Here is a 16615-nt window from a genome sequence, read left to right as displayed (position 1 = left end):
AGAAAACAAAACTGAAAGAAGAATGTGTTATATTCAAATTTACTTACGTAAATTTTGTCGAACTTTCCTTTGAAGAAGAACAGAGTTTGGTCCAGGTCGAGTTCTTGAAATGAATCAGTTCCAGACTCCAGAATCTCATCGCCAAACTGGACCCCATAATCAAAGAGCTGATCTCGGGTCAGACACTGGACCGACACCAGTAGAGTCAGAACCCCAACAGTGCACAAAAGAGACATTATAAAAACTCTATAAACTTATAAATGAGCGTTTATTTTCCATATAAAGGATTTGGGGTCAGTGTGTCCCTATTAAAGCTCCAGTCTGTAGTAACAGATGAACTCCAGAGGTGTTTCAAGAAGCTATGAAGGGAGGAGCTGGAAGGGGGTGGCAAAGCCCCTCTAAACATTTACATTTTTAGGGTGTGAATTACCAAGGGTTTGGCGGGGTTGTGTGTTGTCTGGGGGGCGTAGATTCCAGGGGGGGATGGGGGGGGGGGTAACCCCCAATAATCCAAACAAGCAAGTACAACCCCACCATTATTTATACCATGATCAATGGAAATATGTAAATGCTTCACACTGCAACCCCCCCAGTGTTCAAGCCAAATTTATGCCCTTGTGTGGGACCCTAATTAAGATACTCCTAATTACCCCCCAAGGGCAAGAAAACAAAAGGCTGGGGGTGTCTTAAAAAGTACACCAAAGTATTTTAATTGTATATTACCCATATTACTCAAGGACCAGTTGTTTAATTGCCTGAATTGACAGAGCTCATACAAAGATCAGCATCTTTTAGAAATTCATGGAAACACAAATCAGGATGTTTTCTTTTAGAATTTGTGCATATAGGAACACTGTAGTGGCACTTGTTATTTCTGTTCTTCCCAATCGCCGCCATAGTTTACCCAACTATGACGACTTCTACTTCGCAAACGCGGCAGGTCCATTGTATTTGAGTTGCAGAGAATTATTGAGGCTTAATGCCATTTTTATGCCATGTTGCTCATAACAGTTGTCAGTTGAGGGCGCTATTGTGCTGCTGTTGTTTTTGACAACAGTTTCTGCTTGATGTAGGTCTCAATAAAACTAATTTGGTATATTTGGAGTGGGTGTGGCTTTACGGTTTGTGGAAATTATAGTACAGCTAAAATCGCGTACAGCACGTAGTTTTTATTGCTTACAGTATTTCACCAATTTGTTTTGCTTTAAGAAGTCAAGACTATTGGTAATGTGAGCGGCAAGAGATGGCACAACTACAACACTAATGGTTTATTTGCAATGTTAAAAATACATACAAACAAATGTATTAATGTTGTTTAAAATACATCTGTTTGGTTAGACAAAGACAGTCCTGACACAACAGAATTTATCCACCCCACCTTCTGTCCCAGGCACCTTTAATGACAAATGATGATAATAATAATCCTCACTATAACCATAAGTTATTATCTAACTAATCTACAAAATTACAAACCGTTTCTGAGCCCTTTCCACAGTTATGCCATTATTTCACTTCAAGTGGAGCTTATTATCAGCTCGAAGCTCAACAATATTTCTAAATGCGTTTTGGAGTGTAATGAAATGGTCCACTTAAATACAATAAGTTGCCGTAAATTTTCATGCTAATGTAAATGTAATTAATACATTTTACTTCTTAAAATATTACGTTTAATATCTGACTTTAAAAATTAAATTGTAAGCACTTGTTAAATATGATATAGTGTAATTTTCACTGTACAGTTAACCAAATAATAGGTTTTTATTGATGCATTTTTAATTTTTCTGAAAAATGTGTTATTGAGGAAGTAAAGTACAGTATTGACAACTGCACATCTGCAGACAAATGAGAGCGATACGTTGCTGTTTAGTGTGGCAATTTCTTATTCCAGCTCTCACCTTTCACCTTTCTTGGTCTGTTCACAGATCAGTGGTCCAGACTTTCACTGACAACATCAGGAGAGACAGCAGAGCATTTATTGAGGTTAAACACAGCAAAACAGCTCCATCATATCACAACACATATCATGGTAAACATACATTAATATTCATAAAATGACGGTTTATAACATTTCAACTGGATCTGGAGAGAAAAGGCTGCTATTCCGTCTTTCACTCCCTAAAATTTTCTTCTCACAATTTGCATAGTTTTTCACATATTGGTGTTTTGATGTATTGTAATATCTCCCTCTGGTGGTGATGAGTGACATTAACACACTTCTCTAGAGTGGGATTACATAACTGTGCAGCATCTTTTGATGGGAGAAAAATGCTTACAAAACCTGTCAAGATCATGTCCAGGTAATATCTCGGCCCCAAATTAAAAGAAAAATATAAGAAATTACATTTGCATAAAGGAAATCAAGCCTACTTTTTTGGACCATTAAGATTTTATTTATTTATTTATTTTGCATAGTGTTATTATTGCTATGAAAATTAAGCAGATTTTCTTCCCCAAATCCTCTTTACTGCAATACAAATACATAATTCTCATTACGGCAATAACACAAATGATCATATATTAATGAGTAAAGTATTTATATCATGGTATTATTTGTTGTACTACTATTTATGCTGCTTTTAATTACAAAATCATTGTACTTTTACACTGCTAGCCAAAAGTTTGGGATAATGTACAGATTTTGCTGTTTCGAGAGGAAATTGGTACTTTAATTCAGCAAAGTGGCATTCAGCTGATCACAAAGTATAGTCAGGACATTACTGATGTAAAAAACAGCACCATCACTATTTGAAAAAAAGTCATTTTTGATCAAATCTAGACAGCAGCCATCACTCCAACACCTTATCCTTGAGTAATCATGATAAATTGATCATTTGGTGCTAGAAAATCACTTGCCATTATATCAAACACAGCTGAAAGATATTTGGTTCATTAAATGAAGCTTAACATTGTCTTTGTGTTTGTTTTTGAGTTGCCACAGTATGCATTAGACTGGCATGTCTTAAGGTCAATATTAGGTCAAAAATGGCAAAAAAGAAACAGCTTTCTCTAGAAACTCATCAGTCAATCATTGTTTTGAGGAATGAAGGCTATACAATGCTTGAAATTGCCAAAAACTGAGATTTCATACAAAGGTGTACACTACAGTCTTCAAAGACAAAGAACAACTGACTCTAACAAGGACAGAAAGAGATGTGGAAGACCAGATGTACAACTAAACAAGAGGATAAGTACATCAGAGTCTCTAGTTTGAGAAATAGACGCCTCACATGTCCTCAGCTGACAGCTTCATTGAATTCTACCCGCTCAACACCAGTTTCATGTTCAACAGTAAAGAGAAGACTCAGGGGTGCAGGCCTTATGGGAAGAATTGCAAAGAAAAAGACACTTTTGAAACAGAAAATCAAAAAGAAAAGGTTGGAGTGGGCAAAGAAACACAGACATTGGACAACAGATAATTGGAAAAGAGTGTTATGGATCTTAACCCCATTGAGCTTTTGTGGGATCAGCTAGACTGTAAGGTGTGTGAGAAGTGCCCGACAAGACAGACACATCTATGGCAAGTGCTACAGGAAGTGTGGGGTGAAATGTCACCTGAGTATCTGGACAAACTGACAGCTAGAATAACAAGGATCTGCAAAGCTGTCATTGCTGCACATGGAAGATTTTTTGATGAGAGCTCTTTGAAATAGTTTAAGAAGTTCTGAAGATTTGTTTCAAATTGTAATAGTAATTTTTCACATTATTAATGTCCTGACTATACATTGTGATCAGTTGAATGCCACTTTGGTGAATAAAAGTACCAATTTCTTATATATATATATATATATACACACACACACAGTACTGTGCAAAAGACACTCACTGGAACACAGATTTGTGCTTTTTTTTTTTAAATAAAAGGAGGGACAAGTCAAAATTAAATTTGTGGTAATCAACATTATGCCACAAATGCTGTCGGTTGAGCTGAACTTGTATTGAACACAGAATATTCCTTTAAAGGTCATGAAATTTCACAATGAAAACTTTATGGTTCTAAAATAGGCTGCATTGTCTTTATGCAAAATATGTTTTCTTCTCATATCAATTTTGCTTTGGAGCCAATAAAGAGTATTTCATTTTGATTCAAATTGAGATGATAAGATCTTAATGGATAAATGGCAATGAAAAATGAATTAATGATGGCATAAATGTATCACTTACATTTAATGCCTGAAGCCATATCAATAGCAAATGTTTCATATAAACCTGCTGAATCAAACTAATTCCTCCCCTCCCCCCTTCTCTCCTCACAGTACAGAGCCAATCATATTCTTCATATCCTGATCATGTGCTTCATCCTCTCTGCACGCTGCAGTCGTGCTCTTTCTCTCTCTCTCTTCCTCAGGACTCTCACGAGGACAGACAGTAAATCCATGATGCTTCATGAAGAGGTAAAGACAGGGATCCAGACAGCAGCATCACTGTGGATGTAAAATCGAGGCTTTCTAAGAGTCAGAGAGAGAGAGACATACAGAGAACATCTACCATGGAGCATCATTCCAGATCAATTCAGCATGATACTTCAGGTGGGAACGCCTCTCTGTCTCCACCGACTCTCACTCCAGCGATTCCTCCCTACGTCAAACTGGGCCTGACAGTCGCCTACACTGTCTTCTACTCCGTCCTCTTCGCGTTCATCTATGCTCAGCTGTGGCTGGTGTTGCGTTACCGGCACAAACGTTTCAGCTACCAGACGGCGTTCCTGTTCTTGTGTCTGCTGTGGGCGGCACTGCGCGCACTCCTCTTCTCATTCTATTTCAGGGACTGCATGACAGCCAACGCACTCGGACCATTCTCTTTCTGGCTGCTCTACTGCTTCCCTGTGTGCCTGCAGTTCTTCACCCTCAGCCTCATGAATCTGTACTGTGCTCAGGTGAGTACTCGCAGTCAGAATTCCTGAAGGAGTGTGTACAGAATTCCAGTTGAAATTCTAGCGAATTTGGTACCAAATCCTAAGGGATCCAAATGGACATTTTCTCATAGGATCCCAATACAACACACAACCCAAACTGAAACTTTTTAGAACACATTGTTCCCAATTGGTCAGAATGTTGGAATTTGGAAGCAATCCTAAGTGATTTTCTCATACTGTAGGATTCCAATACAACACAACCCAAACTGAATCTTTTTAGAACAAATTGTTCCTAATTGGTCAGAATTTGGAACCAATCCTAAGGGATTTTCTCATACTGTAGGATCCCAATACAACACACAACTTAAACTAAATCTTTTTAGAATACATTGTTCCCAATTGGTCGGAATGTCGGAATTTTCAACCAATCCTAAGGTATTTTCTCATGCTGTAGGATCCCAATACAACACAACCCAAACTGAATCTTTTTAGAACACATTGCTCCTAATTGGTCGGAATTTGGAACCAATCCTAAGGGATTTTCTCATATTGTAGGATCCCAATACAACACACAACTTAAACTAAATCTTTTTAGAACACACTGTTCCCAATTGGTCGGAATGTCGGAATTTGGAACCAATCCTAAGGGATTTTCTCATACTGGAGGACCCCAACACAACCCAAACTGAATCTTTTTAGAACAAACTTCCCAATTGGTCTTAATGTCGGATTTTGGAACTAATTCTAAGGAATTTTCTCATACTGCAGGATCCCAATACAACAAACAACCCAAACTGAATCTTTTTAGAACACATTGTTCCCAATAGGTCAGAATGTTGGAATTTGGAACCAATCCTTAAGGATGGGAATTGTCTATCACAAAGCATCACAATACAAAACCAAAGCAAGGACTTTCAGAACATACAGTTTCCAGTGGGAATATCAGGATTCCCAATAGGATAAACTTCCCATGTTGGACATTACAGGATTTTAAAAAGTTCTACAGCTCCTTTTGCAATTTACTTTAACTGTCCAATATTAAGACACTATTAAGAATAAGATATATATATATATATATATATATATATATATATATATATTTTTTTTTTTACTTAGTTTTTAAAGCAATTATTTATTGAGAATATAAAACTTTCCAGTGTGGAATTTATCCAGTAGGAACTAATTATCGCAATTAGAATTAAATTGAAATATAATTTAATGTCCCCAAAGGAAATCTGATACAATGATACAATGTAGGATCTTGTGATATTACATTGTATTACAATAAAAATCATTGAAACAATCATAAAAACAACAAAAATTACATGTAAAATATTATAAAACTATATGAAAACATTATAATTGTAAAAATAATTAAATGTAAAATATTATTGTACAGACTCATCAAATACATAATTAAAATCTATATATACTGTATATATACCCTATAATATTTCTGTTTCCCTCTGCACTTTATTATGTATCATTTTAATTCAAGTAGGTATAAATGAGTTGTGTTTATACCTATACACTGATAACCTATAGGATAAGTTTCAAATTATGATAGAAACTCCAATAATAATACTTAACACCTTCCTTTAGCATTTTTTATTTTTGTTTTATTTTGTATTTTTTTTTACTATAGACAGAATTTAGGAAACATGAAGTAAGGGAAGGATTTCATAAATTAACATTACAGACAATATGAATAAACAATGGATCATCTAATACATAATTGAAGATCTATGTGCATGCTGTTACACGTGTGACCTACATTAAACACAGAATCTGTGTTACATATTGTTGACGTCAGCTGTGAGCTGAAATAGTTATGACAATACCGGCAGATATATAATATCACCTTTACATCCCCCAGTGGTTAGTTGTGGAGGTTTACCTGGTTAATGGGAATCTGGAGGGTGACGTGTACATTCAGACCCCTTGATCACGTTTCACACATCTGTGTGACTTTTCCTGTATGCTGCGGCACACTGAATCCGGCGGGTCATTGCTGAATTTATTCCCCGAGCAGTTAAACTGTCTGTCATGAATTAAACAGGAGATGATGTCTGCGACCATTCTCCATAGCTGATGTTTACAGCTGTGGGTTTAAAATAACGTTTCTGGTTTTAATGAAATGATCTGGTATAAAGCTGACAGGAAATGTGTGACTAATAAATCCTGTTTCCTTTGACAGGTTTTCTTCAAGGCCAAATCGAAGTATTCCCCTCACCTCCTTAAATATAAGTGAGTTCTTGAAGGAGAAACATTCTGGTGTTTTAGATCTTCCATCCTGTGTTTCCTCATTCCTTGCCTCCTTTACTTTCTGTCTTTCTTCTCTCTTTTTTCCTTCTCCACTTCTTCCAATTTCTATCCTTTCTCCTTTTATTCTTTGTTCTTGTCTTTCCTCCTACCTTCCCTTCTATCCTTCCCGTCTTTTTCTTTTTCTGTCCTTTCCTCCTTCCTTAACTTCTTTCCTTTCTGTCATTCTTCCTGTCTTCCCTCTGTCTCTTCTTCCTTCCTTTCCCCTCCTTTAATTCTTCCTTTCTTTTCTTCCTCCTTCATTCCTTTCCCTCATCTTTAGTTCTTCCTTTCTTATTCCATTCGTTTTTCTTTCCTCGTTTGTCTCCTTCTTTCCTTTCCATCTTGTCTTCCTTTCTTTCCTCCTTTATTCCTTCTTTTCCTCCTTCCTTCTCTTGTTTCTTCATTTCCCCCTTCTTCAATTTTTCCTTCTTTTCCTTCTTCCTGTCCTTCCTTTCCCCCTCCTTTACTTTCTGTCTTCCTTTCTTCCCCCTTCAGTTCTTTCTTTCGTTTCCTTTCTGTCTCCCTTTATCTCCTTCCTGTCCTTCATTTCACCCTTCTTCAATTCTTTCTTTCTTCCTCCTTTCCTTTCTTCCTTCTTTTACTCTTTTCTGTCTTCTTTTCTTCCTTTATCTCCTTCCTGTCTCCCTTCTCTTGTTCCTTTCTTTCCCCTTCTTCAATTCTTCTTTTCTTTTCTCCTCATTTCCTTTTTCCTTCCTGTCCTATTTCCTTTCTTTTCTGCTTTTTCCATTCTGTCCTTTCTTCCTTCTTTTCCTTCCTTCTCTTGTTCCTTTATTTCCCCCTACTTCAAGTCTTCTTTTCTTCTTCCTTTTATCATTCCATCCTTTTTCCTTCGACCCTTCTTCAATTCTTCCTTTTTTCATTCCTTTCTTTCTTTGCTACTTCGCCTCCTTTTATAATCATTTCTTCTTCCTTTTCCTCCTTCCTTTCTTTCCTCTTTCCTTCCCTTCTTCCTCTTTTAAACATGACTCTTCATTACTAGTCTCTTCCTCTCTGTCTGTCGGCAGGTTTCCTCTGTATCTTCTGTTTGTTGGTGTGAGTCTGCTGTTTCTCCTGGTTAATCTGACGTGTGCTCTGCTGGTGAAGATGACCGACACACAAGTCAAGATTATCGTCCTGGTGCGCGTCACCATCAACGACTCTCTCTTCGTTCTCTGCGCCGTCTCTCTGTCCGTCTGCCTCTACAAGGTGGCCAAGATGTCTTTGGCCAGCATCTACCTGGAGTCCAAGGTAACAAAATGGATCTGAGAGTTTAAAGTCAGTATTAATCCCATCAAATTTCAAGCAACACATGATATATCAGCATCAATTTAAAAGACATTAGAATTATAGAAAATTTAAATCCTGTTATCTTTTACTCGCTCTCATTTCATTTAAAACTATGACTTTCTTTTGTATAACACAACAGAAGATGTTTAGTAGGAAGTTTACACTTCTCTTTTCCTTACAATGAAAGCATACAGTGATCAGGGGCTGTCAAGCTCCAAAAATGACAAAAAAACAACAACAAAAAAAAAAACAAGACATAAACGTATCATTAGTCCATATAAAATGTGGAACGACCCGAGGTTGTTGAGTAAATGATGACAGAATATTCATTTTTAGTTGAACTATTTCTAAAGCCATGGATGTTTAATGTTATATCTTTTCTATTTCTGAATGCAGGGCACATCCGTGTGTCAGGTGACCCTGATCGGTCTCATGGTGATATTCCTGTATGCATCACGGGCGTGTTATAATTTAGTGGTCCTGGCTCTCACAGATATTGAGACCATTAATTCATTTGATTATGACTGGTACAACGTGTCGGATCAGGTAAGCAACGTGCTCCATCTTTCTCTATATGGGTAGTTGACGCATAATGTTTTTAGGTTCAAATTTGGACAACTTTTAAACACTGTTTACCTTCACTAATTCGTAACAAATTAGTTCTGAATGGTAGACACAGTACATGTATTCTTTCAGTTGATATGAGCTCATGAGAGCTGCATGCATAATAATTATAAAAGAATTAGTAAAATGCTGTTTTAGATGCAGTACAGCATGCCACATTACAGAACATGTCAACTTGCTATATACAGAAATAAAACGGGCGATGTCTATGGTTTTGCAGGCGGATCTGAGGTCTAGTCTTGGCGATGCCGGTTATGTCGTGTTCGGTGTGATTCTGTTCGTGTGGGAGCTGCTGCCCACATCCCTAGTGGTTTATTTTTTCCGAGTGCGCAAACCTGCTCAGGATAGGGTGAGCTGAGACACATCTGATGTGTGATTTGATACTTATTTAATTATCAGCATCGCTCATTGACTAACAACAGAGCTTTCTGGTTCATTCTAGAGCGGTTCTGCGATTCCCAGCCACGTTTTCGCCAACAGACCATATTTCTTTGACAACCCCAGACGTTACGACAGTGATGACGATTTAGCCTGGGCTTCCAACCCTGTGACCACCTCAAAAAGGTAAAACTCACCATCCAGACAGAAACACACAAAAACATCTGATATTACATTTTGGAGATGAAAGTAATGGCCTGGTAAGGTAAAAAGGCAGATATCGTCCCTTACAAATATTTAACCTGGGAATCATAGTTTGGTAACTCTGCATAATTTCTGCCAAAACACCACCACAATACACCACTTCTGTAAAATGGTAGAAAATGTACGAGATCTGCTTCAAACGTGTAAGAAGCTTTCAGAATCCTTCAGGTATTTTGTTGTATTTCTTATTTTGATGAAAGCGGCAGCTAATACAATGCTGTGGTGTCTAAATGAGAATGATTTATCTTAAAATGTTGACTTGTTGCAGATCAAAATCTAAATCAAATGTTATTTTTTAATGTTAAGTGTTGTTGAAGAACCCCATGGAGAAGAGGGAGAAACAGAACTATCTTCATGCCATATACACATTTCAACAGTACTAAAAAACTAAATGCTTTATAATAATGTTTTAAATCACAGTACATTTAGTACAGAAAGTTTCAAGAGCCAAGGCTTTTTGACATACAATTTGTCATCATACAATGTCTTATGACCTTTCCTTATCTTTTGATTGCTAAACAATTTTTTTCTGGCTCTTCAGGACCAAGTTGTTTGATGGTCAATTTGTCTTGAATTAGCAATAGAAACGTCACGCTGTTACACACACGTTCATCGATAGTGCTTGCCATGTTCACAATGTGTCACACTGCTGGCACGCACTAATACTAAAGTTACCTTTGGTTTGGCACTACATTTATGGGCAAATGTATTTCTGCCCCAATGGGTCTCAATGAGGGCTCGTTGCAGTACCATATTTGACCACAGATTTCCATTGGAAAATCTGAGGGGCGCTGTGGAGTTCGGGAGGGCAGCAGACTCTCTGCCCCAAATGCTTGAATAGCTACACCAATGAGCCAAAACATTATGACCACTCACAGGTGAAGTGAATAATGTTGATCATCTCCTAACAAGGCCACATATCAAGGTCTGGGTAGATTAGATTGTAAGTGAACAACTGGTTCTCGTAGTCAACATGTTGAATGCAGGAGAAATGGGCAGGAGTAAAGACCCGAGCGACTTTGATAAGGGCCAAATTGTTATGGCCAGACGACTGGGTCAGAGCATCTCTGAAACAGCAAGTCTTGTGGGATGCTCCCGGTCAGCAGTGGTGAGTACCTACTGACAGTGGTCCGAGGAGGGACAAACCACAAACCGGCGACATGCTGTTGGGCACCCAAGGATCATCGGTGCACGAGGGCAACGAAGGCTATCCCATCTGGTCCGAACCGACAGAAGGTCTACTTTGGCACAAGTCACAGAAAATTTGAATGATGGTTACGGGAGGAATGTGTCACAACACAAAGTGCATCGCACCCTACTGTGTATGGGGCTGCGCAGCCGCAGACCGGTCAGAGTGCCCATGATGACCCCTGTCCACTGTCGGAAGCACCTACAATGAGCACACGAGCATTGGAACTGGATCATGGAGCAGTGGAAGAATGTCGTCTGGTCCGACGAGTTACATTTTCTTTTACATCACGTGGACGGCCATGTACGTGTGCGCCGGTTACCTCAGGAAGTGATGGCACTAGGATGCACTGTGGGAAGATGACAAGCCGATGGAGGCAGTGTGATGCTCTGGGCAATGTTCTGCTGGGAAACCCTGGGTCCAGCCATTCATGTGGACGTCAATTTGTGCCACCCACCATCGTTGCAGACCAGGTACACCCCTTCGTGGCGATGGTATTCCCTGATGGCCTCTTTCAGCAGGATAATGCGCCCTGCCACACTGCACACATTGTTCAAGAATGGTTTGAGGAACATGATGAAGAGTTCAAGGTGCTGACTTGGCCTCCAAATTCCCCAGATCTCAATTCGATTGAGCATCTATGGGATGTGCTAGACCAACAAGTCCGATCCACGGCAGCTCCACCTCGCAATTTACAGGACTTAAAGGATCTGCTGCTAATGTCTTGTGCCAGATACCACAGGACACCTTCAGGGGTCTTGTAGAGTCCATGCCTTGGTGGGTCGGTGCTGTTTTGGCGGCACACAGAGGACCGACAGCATATTAGGCAGGAGATTATAATGTTTTGGCTCATCAGTGTACATCAAGCACTGTTTAACGGAGCTGTCAGCTATTTTACAACTTAAAAATTTGATAAAAACTTTCACTAGTCCTGCTTTTAAATACATATGTCAGTATTTTGAACACATTTATGGGCAAACAAATTACATTATTGGCAGTTTATAGTATGGATCTATGTTTTCAAGTGGATTAATATTTAGGCGGGGCTCTGCCCTACCTGCCCATATAGACGAGCCGTACCTGGTTGATATGTATTCTGAGTGGTTTTTAGAACCCTGACATGGGGTTGCTAGGGTGTGCTGGTTGGTTGCCAAGCAGTTGCTAAGGTGTTCTGAGTGGTTACTATAATGTTCAAAACAGCCTGAATCTCTGTGAAAGTTTAATGGGCATATAAAGCACAAGGAGGAATTATCCAGATATTTTAATCAGAAATTTTGCTCTCGAGTTAGATTTCAATCAAACCCTAATTTGTACAGCAACAATATATTATCTTTGTAAAGCCAGTATAACTACATTGTTTTGGTGGACACTGCGGTTAATAAGGTACATTTTTGTAAGGGATGCTGCTCTATAGAAAGAGATTTTTACAGGTGATCTTAAAGCAGATCATTTAATTTCACACATCTTTGAATATAGTCTATACTTCTCTCTCTGTAGTTTGTCTACAGACTGCTATGATTGGGGGAGCAGGAGCAGCAGTTTCTTGGTCCATTTGGGAGGAGATGATCAACGGTCATCCACGACAACAGCGGGACTAAACCGTTAATGTTACAGCTTATTAATGTAGTTGTACAGTTATGTGCTATCTCAACTGCACCGCACTTTATTCGGCCAACTACAGTACATCCGCATATATATGCACAATCAGTTCCATTATACGTGTCAAAGAGACGGTCCACTGCAAATGTGAGTTTCCATGGCAACTAACTCCAGAGCAATGTGCAATCGTCATGGTAACCACAGCTCTAAACCATGTTCCTACAGCAGAGAGAACCATGGCTGTGTTCAGAATTGAATATTAACATACTGCATACTACACAGTGTATATTATTATTATACTATTTAAAAAATAACAGTATGAAAGGATAAACATTTCAAACATGATCTCATAATGTTGCATTTTAATTCAGTCAGTGGTGTACATTCTTAATTTAATTTTCTTAACCCTGTAAAGTCTGACTTAATGACATTTTTTTTTTTTTTACATTAAACTGTTTTTAGTACCATTAGAAAAACTATAAAAAGAAATCGTAAAAAAAATAAAATAAAAAAAAAAATAAATAAAATTACACTTTTTTTTTTAAAAAAAATGTATGAATCATATTTGATACATTAGGCTTTAAAGGTCATTATCCTCCTGAGGCCCAGCAATTCATTTTTGATACCAAATGTTTGAGAGTTTGACCAAGACAGCTTCCTCTCCATAGTCTATAAACATGGACTGTAATGTTCAATTCAGCACATCAAATACAGTATGAATAAAATATTTTTTTCAATAAACTATTTTTATTATATGTATTTAATGCACCAAACACTATATTGACATATTAAAAGGGAAATTGTAAAACTTTTTTCACTGGGTCTCAGGAACTTATGGAAAGAAGACATCATAATAGCTTATAATGTAAAATAATGAGAAATGTATAATGACAGAGCAGACTGCATATATGAAAATACACAGAAATATTAGTTCACACTTTATATATTATAACATGTACATGTCAGAATTTTCAAAGCTCTGTGATGTTTTTTGTGGTGTGCATGAATGTAATGATGATTGAGAGATATTCCTCAAAAGCCTTTTGATACATGGATTTCAAAGGGTTTTTTCAATAAAATAATGTACAAAATGTTAATCAAGCACAAGTTGCTTATATTCAGCAAATACTCATTTTAAAATATCAGTAACAATATAATCATTACTGTCACTTTTACTTTATTAAAATAAGCTGTCATTTATCCCAACATAAGAGTCACTTTTCATTTTAAATAGATCAATATAAACATTGAAACCACTTTTTTCCACAAATAACCACTAGACGATGTCATAAACATGTGAAACTTACATACCAAATAATTTTTGGCTAGTCAGCTTGAACAGAGAGTGAAACAGGAGTCGTCAAACGTGTTGTATCATATTTAAATAATGAGCACAGTATGTACAGTACTGTGCAAAAGTTTTAGGCACATAAGATGTTTCACAAAAGCATTTGTCTTAAGATGGTTATTTATATCTTCAGCTTTAGTGTGTCAATAGGAAATATAAATGTTAGACTCCCAAACATTACTTTTGCAAATAGAAAAGATTAGAATAGAAGAACAGGGATCCCTGCAACAGATGTCATGGTCCCCACAGAGCCCCCCACTGAACATCGTGTCAGTCTGAGATTACATAAAGAGACAGAAGCAATTGAGACATGTGGCGAATTCTCCAAAAAGCTTGGAACATCCTATCTGCCAACAACCAAGAAAAACTGTGTCCAGGTGTTTCTAGGAGAATTGGGGCTGTTTTAAAGACAAAGGTGGTCACACCAAATATTGATTTAGCTTTTTTATGTTTACTAGACTTTGTATGGCATTACGTGATACATGAAAACTATTTATGCCATTATTTTTGAAGACATCCTCACTATGCAACATGTTTCACAAGTGCCTAAAACTTTTGCACAGTATGTATACTGCAGAAACTGTACTGTTAGTATGCAATTCTGAACATAGGACATGTCTCCAGAGCACGCTTCTAAACCGTGTGTATTTTCATACATCAGAATTTAGTAGTTGATTTAATCAAGATTATGAAATAAAATGTATAAGGCATGAATTGATGTAATTGCTTTGTCATTATTTATCTAAAAAATTGATAAAAAAAAAAAAAGTATTGTTTGTGCAGTGAGGTAAAGCCCACTTAAAGCTGACAGCTGATGTCTTAAAATATTGTGTATTATAAATGCATTTAATGTTTATTTCAGTAATTATGTGGAAAAATGTTATTCTCATTTGTTGATTTGTTATAAGGACATTTGATCACATTGTAAATCCACAAATGACACAGTGTTATAAACAGGCGCGACGTGACAAGTTTCCAGCGCAAATTAAAAGTGACTTCATTGCAACCAATCAGAACATATTTAATGTTTAACCCTTCCTTGGTCTTATGGGTCAATTTAACACTTTTGAATTTTTAACACTGATTAACATCAACTTAACTAAGTTTTCAGCCTGAAACTTCATGACATCTTCTAGAGGCGATCTGAATCTGGCAACGTCATTTTTTTAAATTTCATGTATTTGTACAAAAAGCTACAAAAAAAAAAAGTTCCTATGTTGTCCTTAAAGGTCAAATTGACCTTTTTTATGTTCAACTTCAAAAGCTTATAATACAGGCTCTGTTTGTTCTCTCTCTCTACTTTTGGTCTTAAATTGTTCGTCAAGGTGCCAACTAACACTAGAAAAAATATATCTTCTATTCCAATATACAGTTCTGAAAGGCAGGTGACGTCTCAATGCAGCTTCAAAAATCTTGTTAAGAAAAGCTTCAAAAGCTTGTAATAAATGCTCTGTTTGCTTGATCTCCCTACTTTTAGTCTTAGATTATTCAACTAGATGGCAGCAAACACTAGGAAAAAGTTTTTCCTATCACAACATACAGATCTGAAAAGCAGGGGATGCCCCAACATGGTTTGTGAATCCGCCCATAGACATCCAGTCTTTTTTGGGATGCCCCGCCCTTTCCACATGTTTTGAGGAATATCTTGGCCTCTGAATGGACTACAAATGTATCTTGGTGTCATTTGAAAGCTAAGAACTTCAGGTTTTCAATGATTATAAAAGTTTATTATCATTTTTCAGGAACGTATTCAAACAATCATTTATAATAATTTTTTTGCTGAACTGCATTTTTTTCTGGAAATTTGAGACATAATAGTGGTTTATTTACCCAGAAAAGCTGAGAAACAAGTACAAATAGACTCATTTTGTAGAAAACAACCTAAGGTAAGAGCTGATATAGAGTTTGTGGCTATTTGGGGTTTACAGAAGCAGTGATCAGAGCAGACATGAGACTTTTTTTATTTTTTTTATTCACAATTTCACTTTGAAACTCTTTTGACAATTTCAACAAAATAATCCAATAATTAATAAACTTAATTTGTATTTATTCTCCTTTTTTTTAAAAAGGTATTTATTTGTTTTTATATCATATTTGAATATGTCGAACATTTAATAAACCTATAATGAACACTGAATTAACAATAAAATAACTTTTGAACAAATGAATATATATGAAGCTTGTGTTTGCATTTGTGTCTGTGTGTATGTACTTATGTGTTGTGTTGTGTGTGTGAAATTTTAGAGTATGAGTGTTTTTATAATAACATTTTGAGCATTTCTACAATTTTATGGTGAGGCTTCTCAAAAAAGACTGGATGTCTCTGGGCAGAGTTGGGGCTCCCCCTGACTTTCAGATCTGTATATTGTGAAAAAATGTGATAGACAAAAAATATTTGTTTCTAGTGTTAGTTGGCACCTAGATTAACGATTAAAAACCAAAAGTAGAGAGATAGAGCAAACGGAGCCTTTATTACAAACTTTTGAAACTGAACATAAAAAGGGTCAATTTGACCCTTAAGGACAACGTAGGGACTTGAATGTTAAGACCAAGGAGGGGTTAATATGCAGTTATGTGGAGTGAGATTTTGGACGGCGGGATTACCCAGCGCAATGCCACAGAAAACAAGTGAGTGTTGAAATTGGCTAGTTTTCGAAAAACTCAGATTTACATGCTAGCTAGTGTTATTGCATGTCTCTTTATCGTGTCTCGCCTGGTTTGGACACTGTAAATTATTTGTTGTTTACATAGACTAGGATCAATGTTGTTC

The 16615-nt window shown here is 37.1% G+C and overlaps 2 protein-coding genes across 3 annotated transcripts in view; one reads left to right on the top strand and one right to left on the bottom strand.

The window, feature by feature from the left end:
* The window catches only part of LOC127426468 (nidogen-1-like), a 43824-nt gene extending 43511 nt beyond the window's left edge, over positions 1–313 (bottom strand). Inside the window, exon 1 of the mRNA XM_051673305.1 lies at positions 48–313. Within this exon, the coding sequence (XP_051529265.1) occupies positions 48–236 (189 nt within the window). The 5' untranslated portion in view covers positions 237–313. The remainder of the gene's footprint in view (positions 1–47) is intronic.
* Positions 314–4348: 4035 nt separating this feature from the next.
* LOC127426505 (G protein-coupled receptor 137Ba-like) lies at positions 4349–16504 on the top strand. Of its 2 annotated transcripts, none has more exons than XM_051673364.1 (7): positions 4349–4873; positions 7050–7099; positions 8182–8404; positions 8840–8989; positions 9288–9416; positions 9510–9631; positions 12396–16504. In XM_051673364.1, exons 1-7 carry the CDS (start codon positions 4487–4489, stop codon positions 12502–12504), a joined length of 1170 nt encoding a protein of 389 aa, XP_051529324.1. In that variant the 5' UTR covers positions 4349–4486; the 3' UTR covers positions 12505–16504. The 2 variants fall into 2 exon arrangements, with proteins under 2 accessions (XP_051529324.1, XP_051529325.1); XM_051673365.1 differs by lacking the exon at positions 12396–16504 and adding an exon at positions 10016–10158.
* The last annotated feature ends 111 nt before the right edge of the window (positions 16505–16615 follow it).

Source organism: Myxocyprinus asiaticus, chromosome 35 (genome assembly GCF_019703515.2).
Source record: "Myxocyprinus asiaticus isolate MX2 ecotype Aquarium Trade chromosome 35, UBuf_Myxa_2, whole genome shotgun sequence".
NCBI lineage: Eukaryota > Metazoa > Chordata > Actinopteri > Cypriniformes > Catostomidae > Myxocyprinus > Myxocyprinus asiaticus.
Note: the sequence above shows the minus strand (reverse complement) of the source record. Positions and strands in the feature narration are given on the sequence as shown.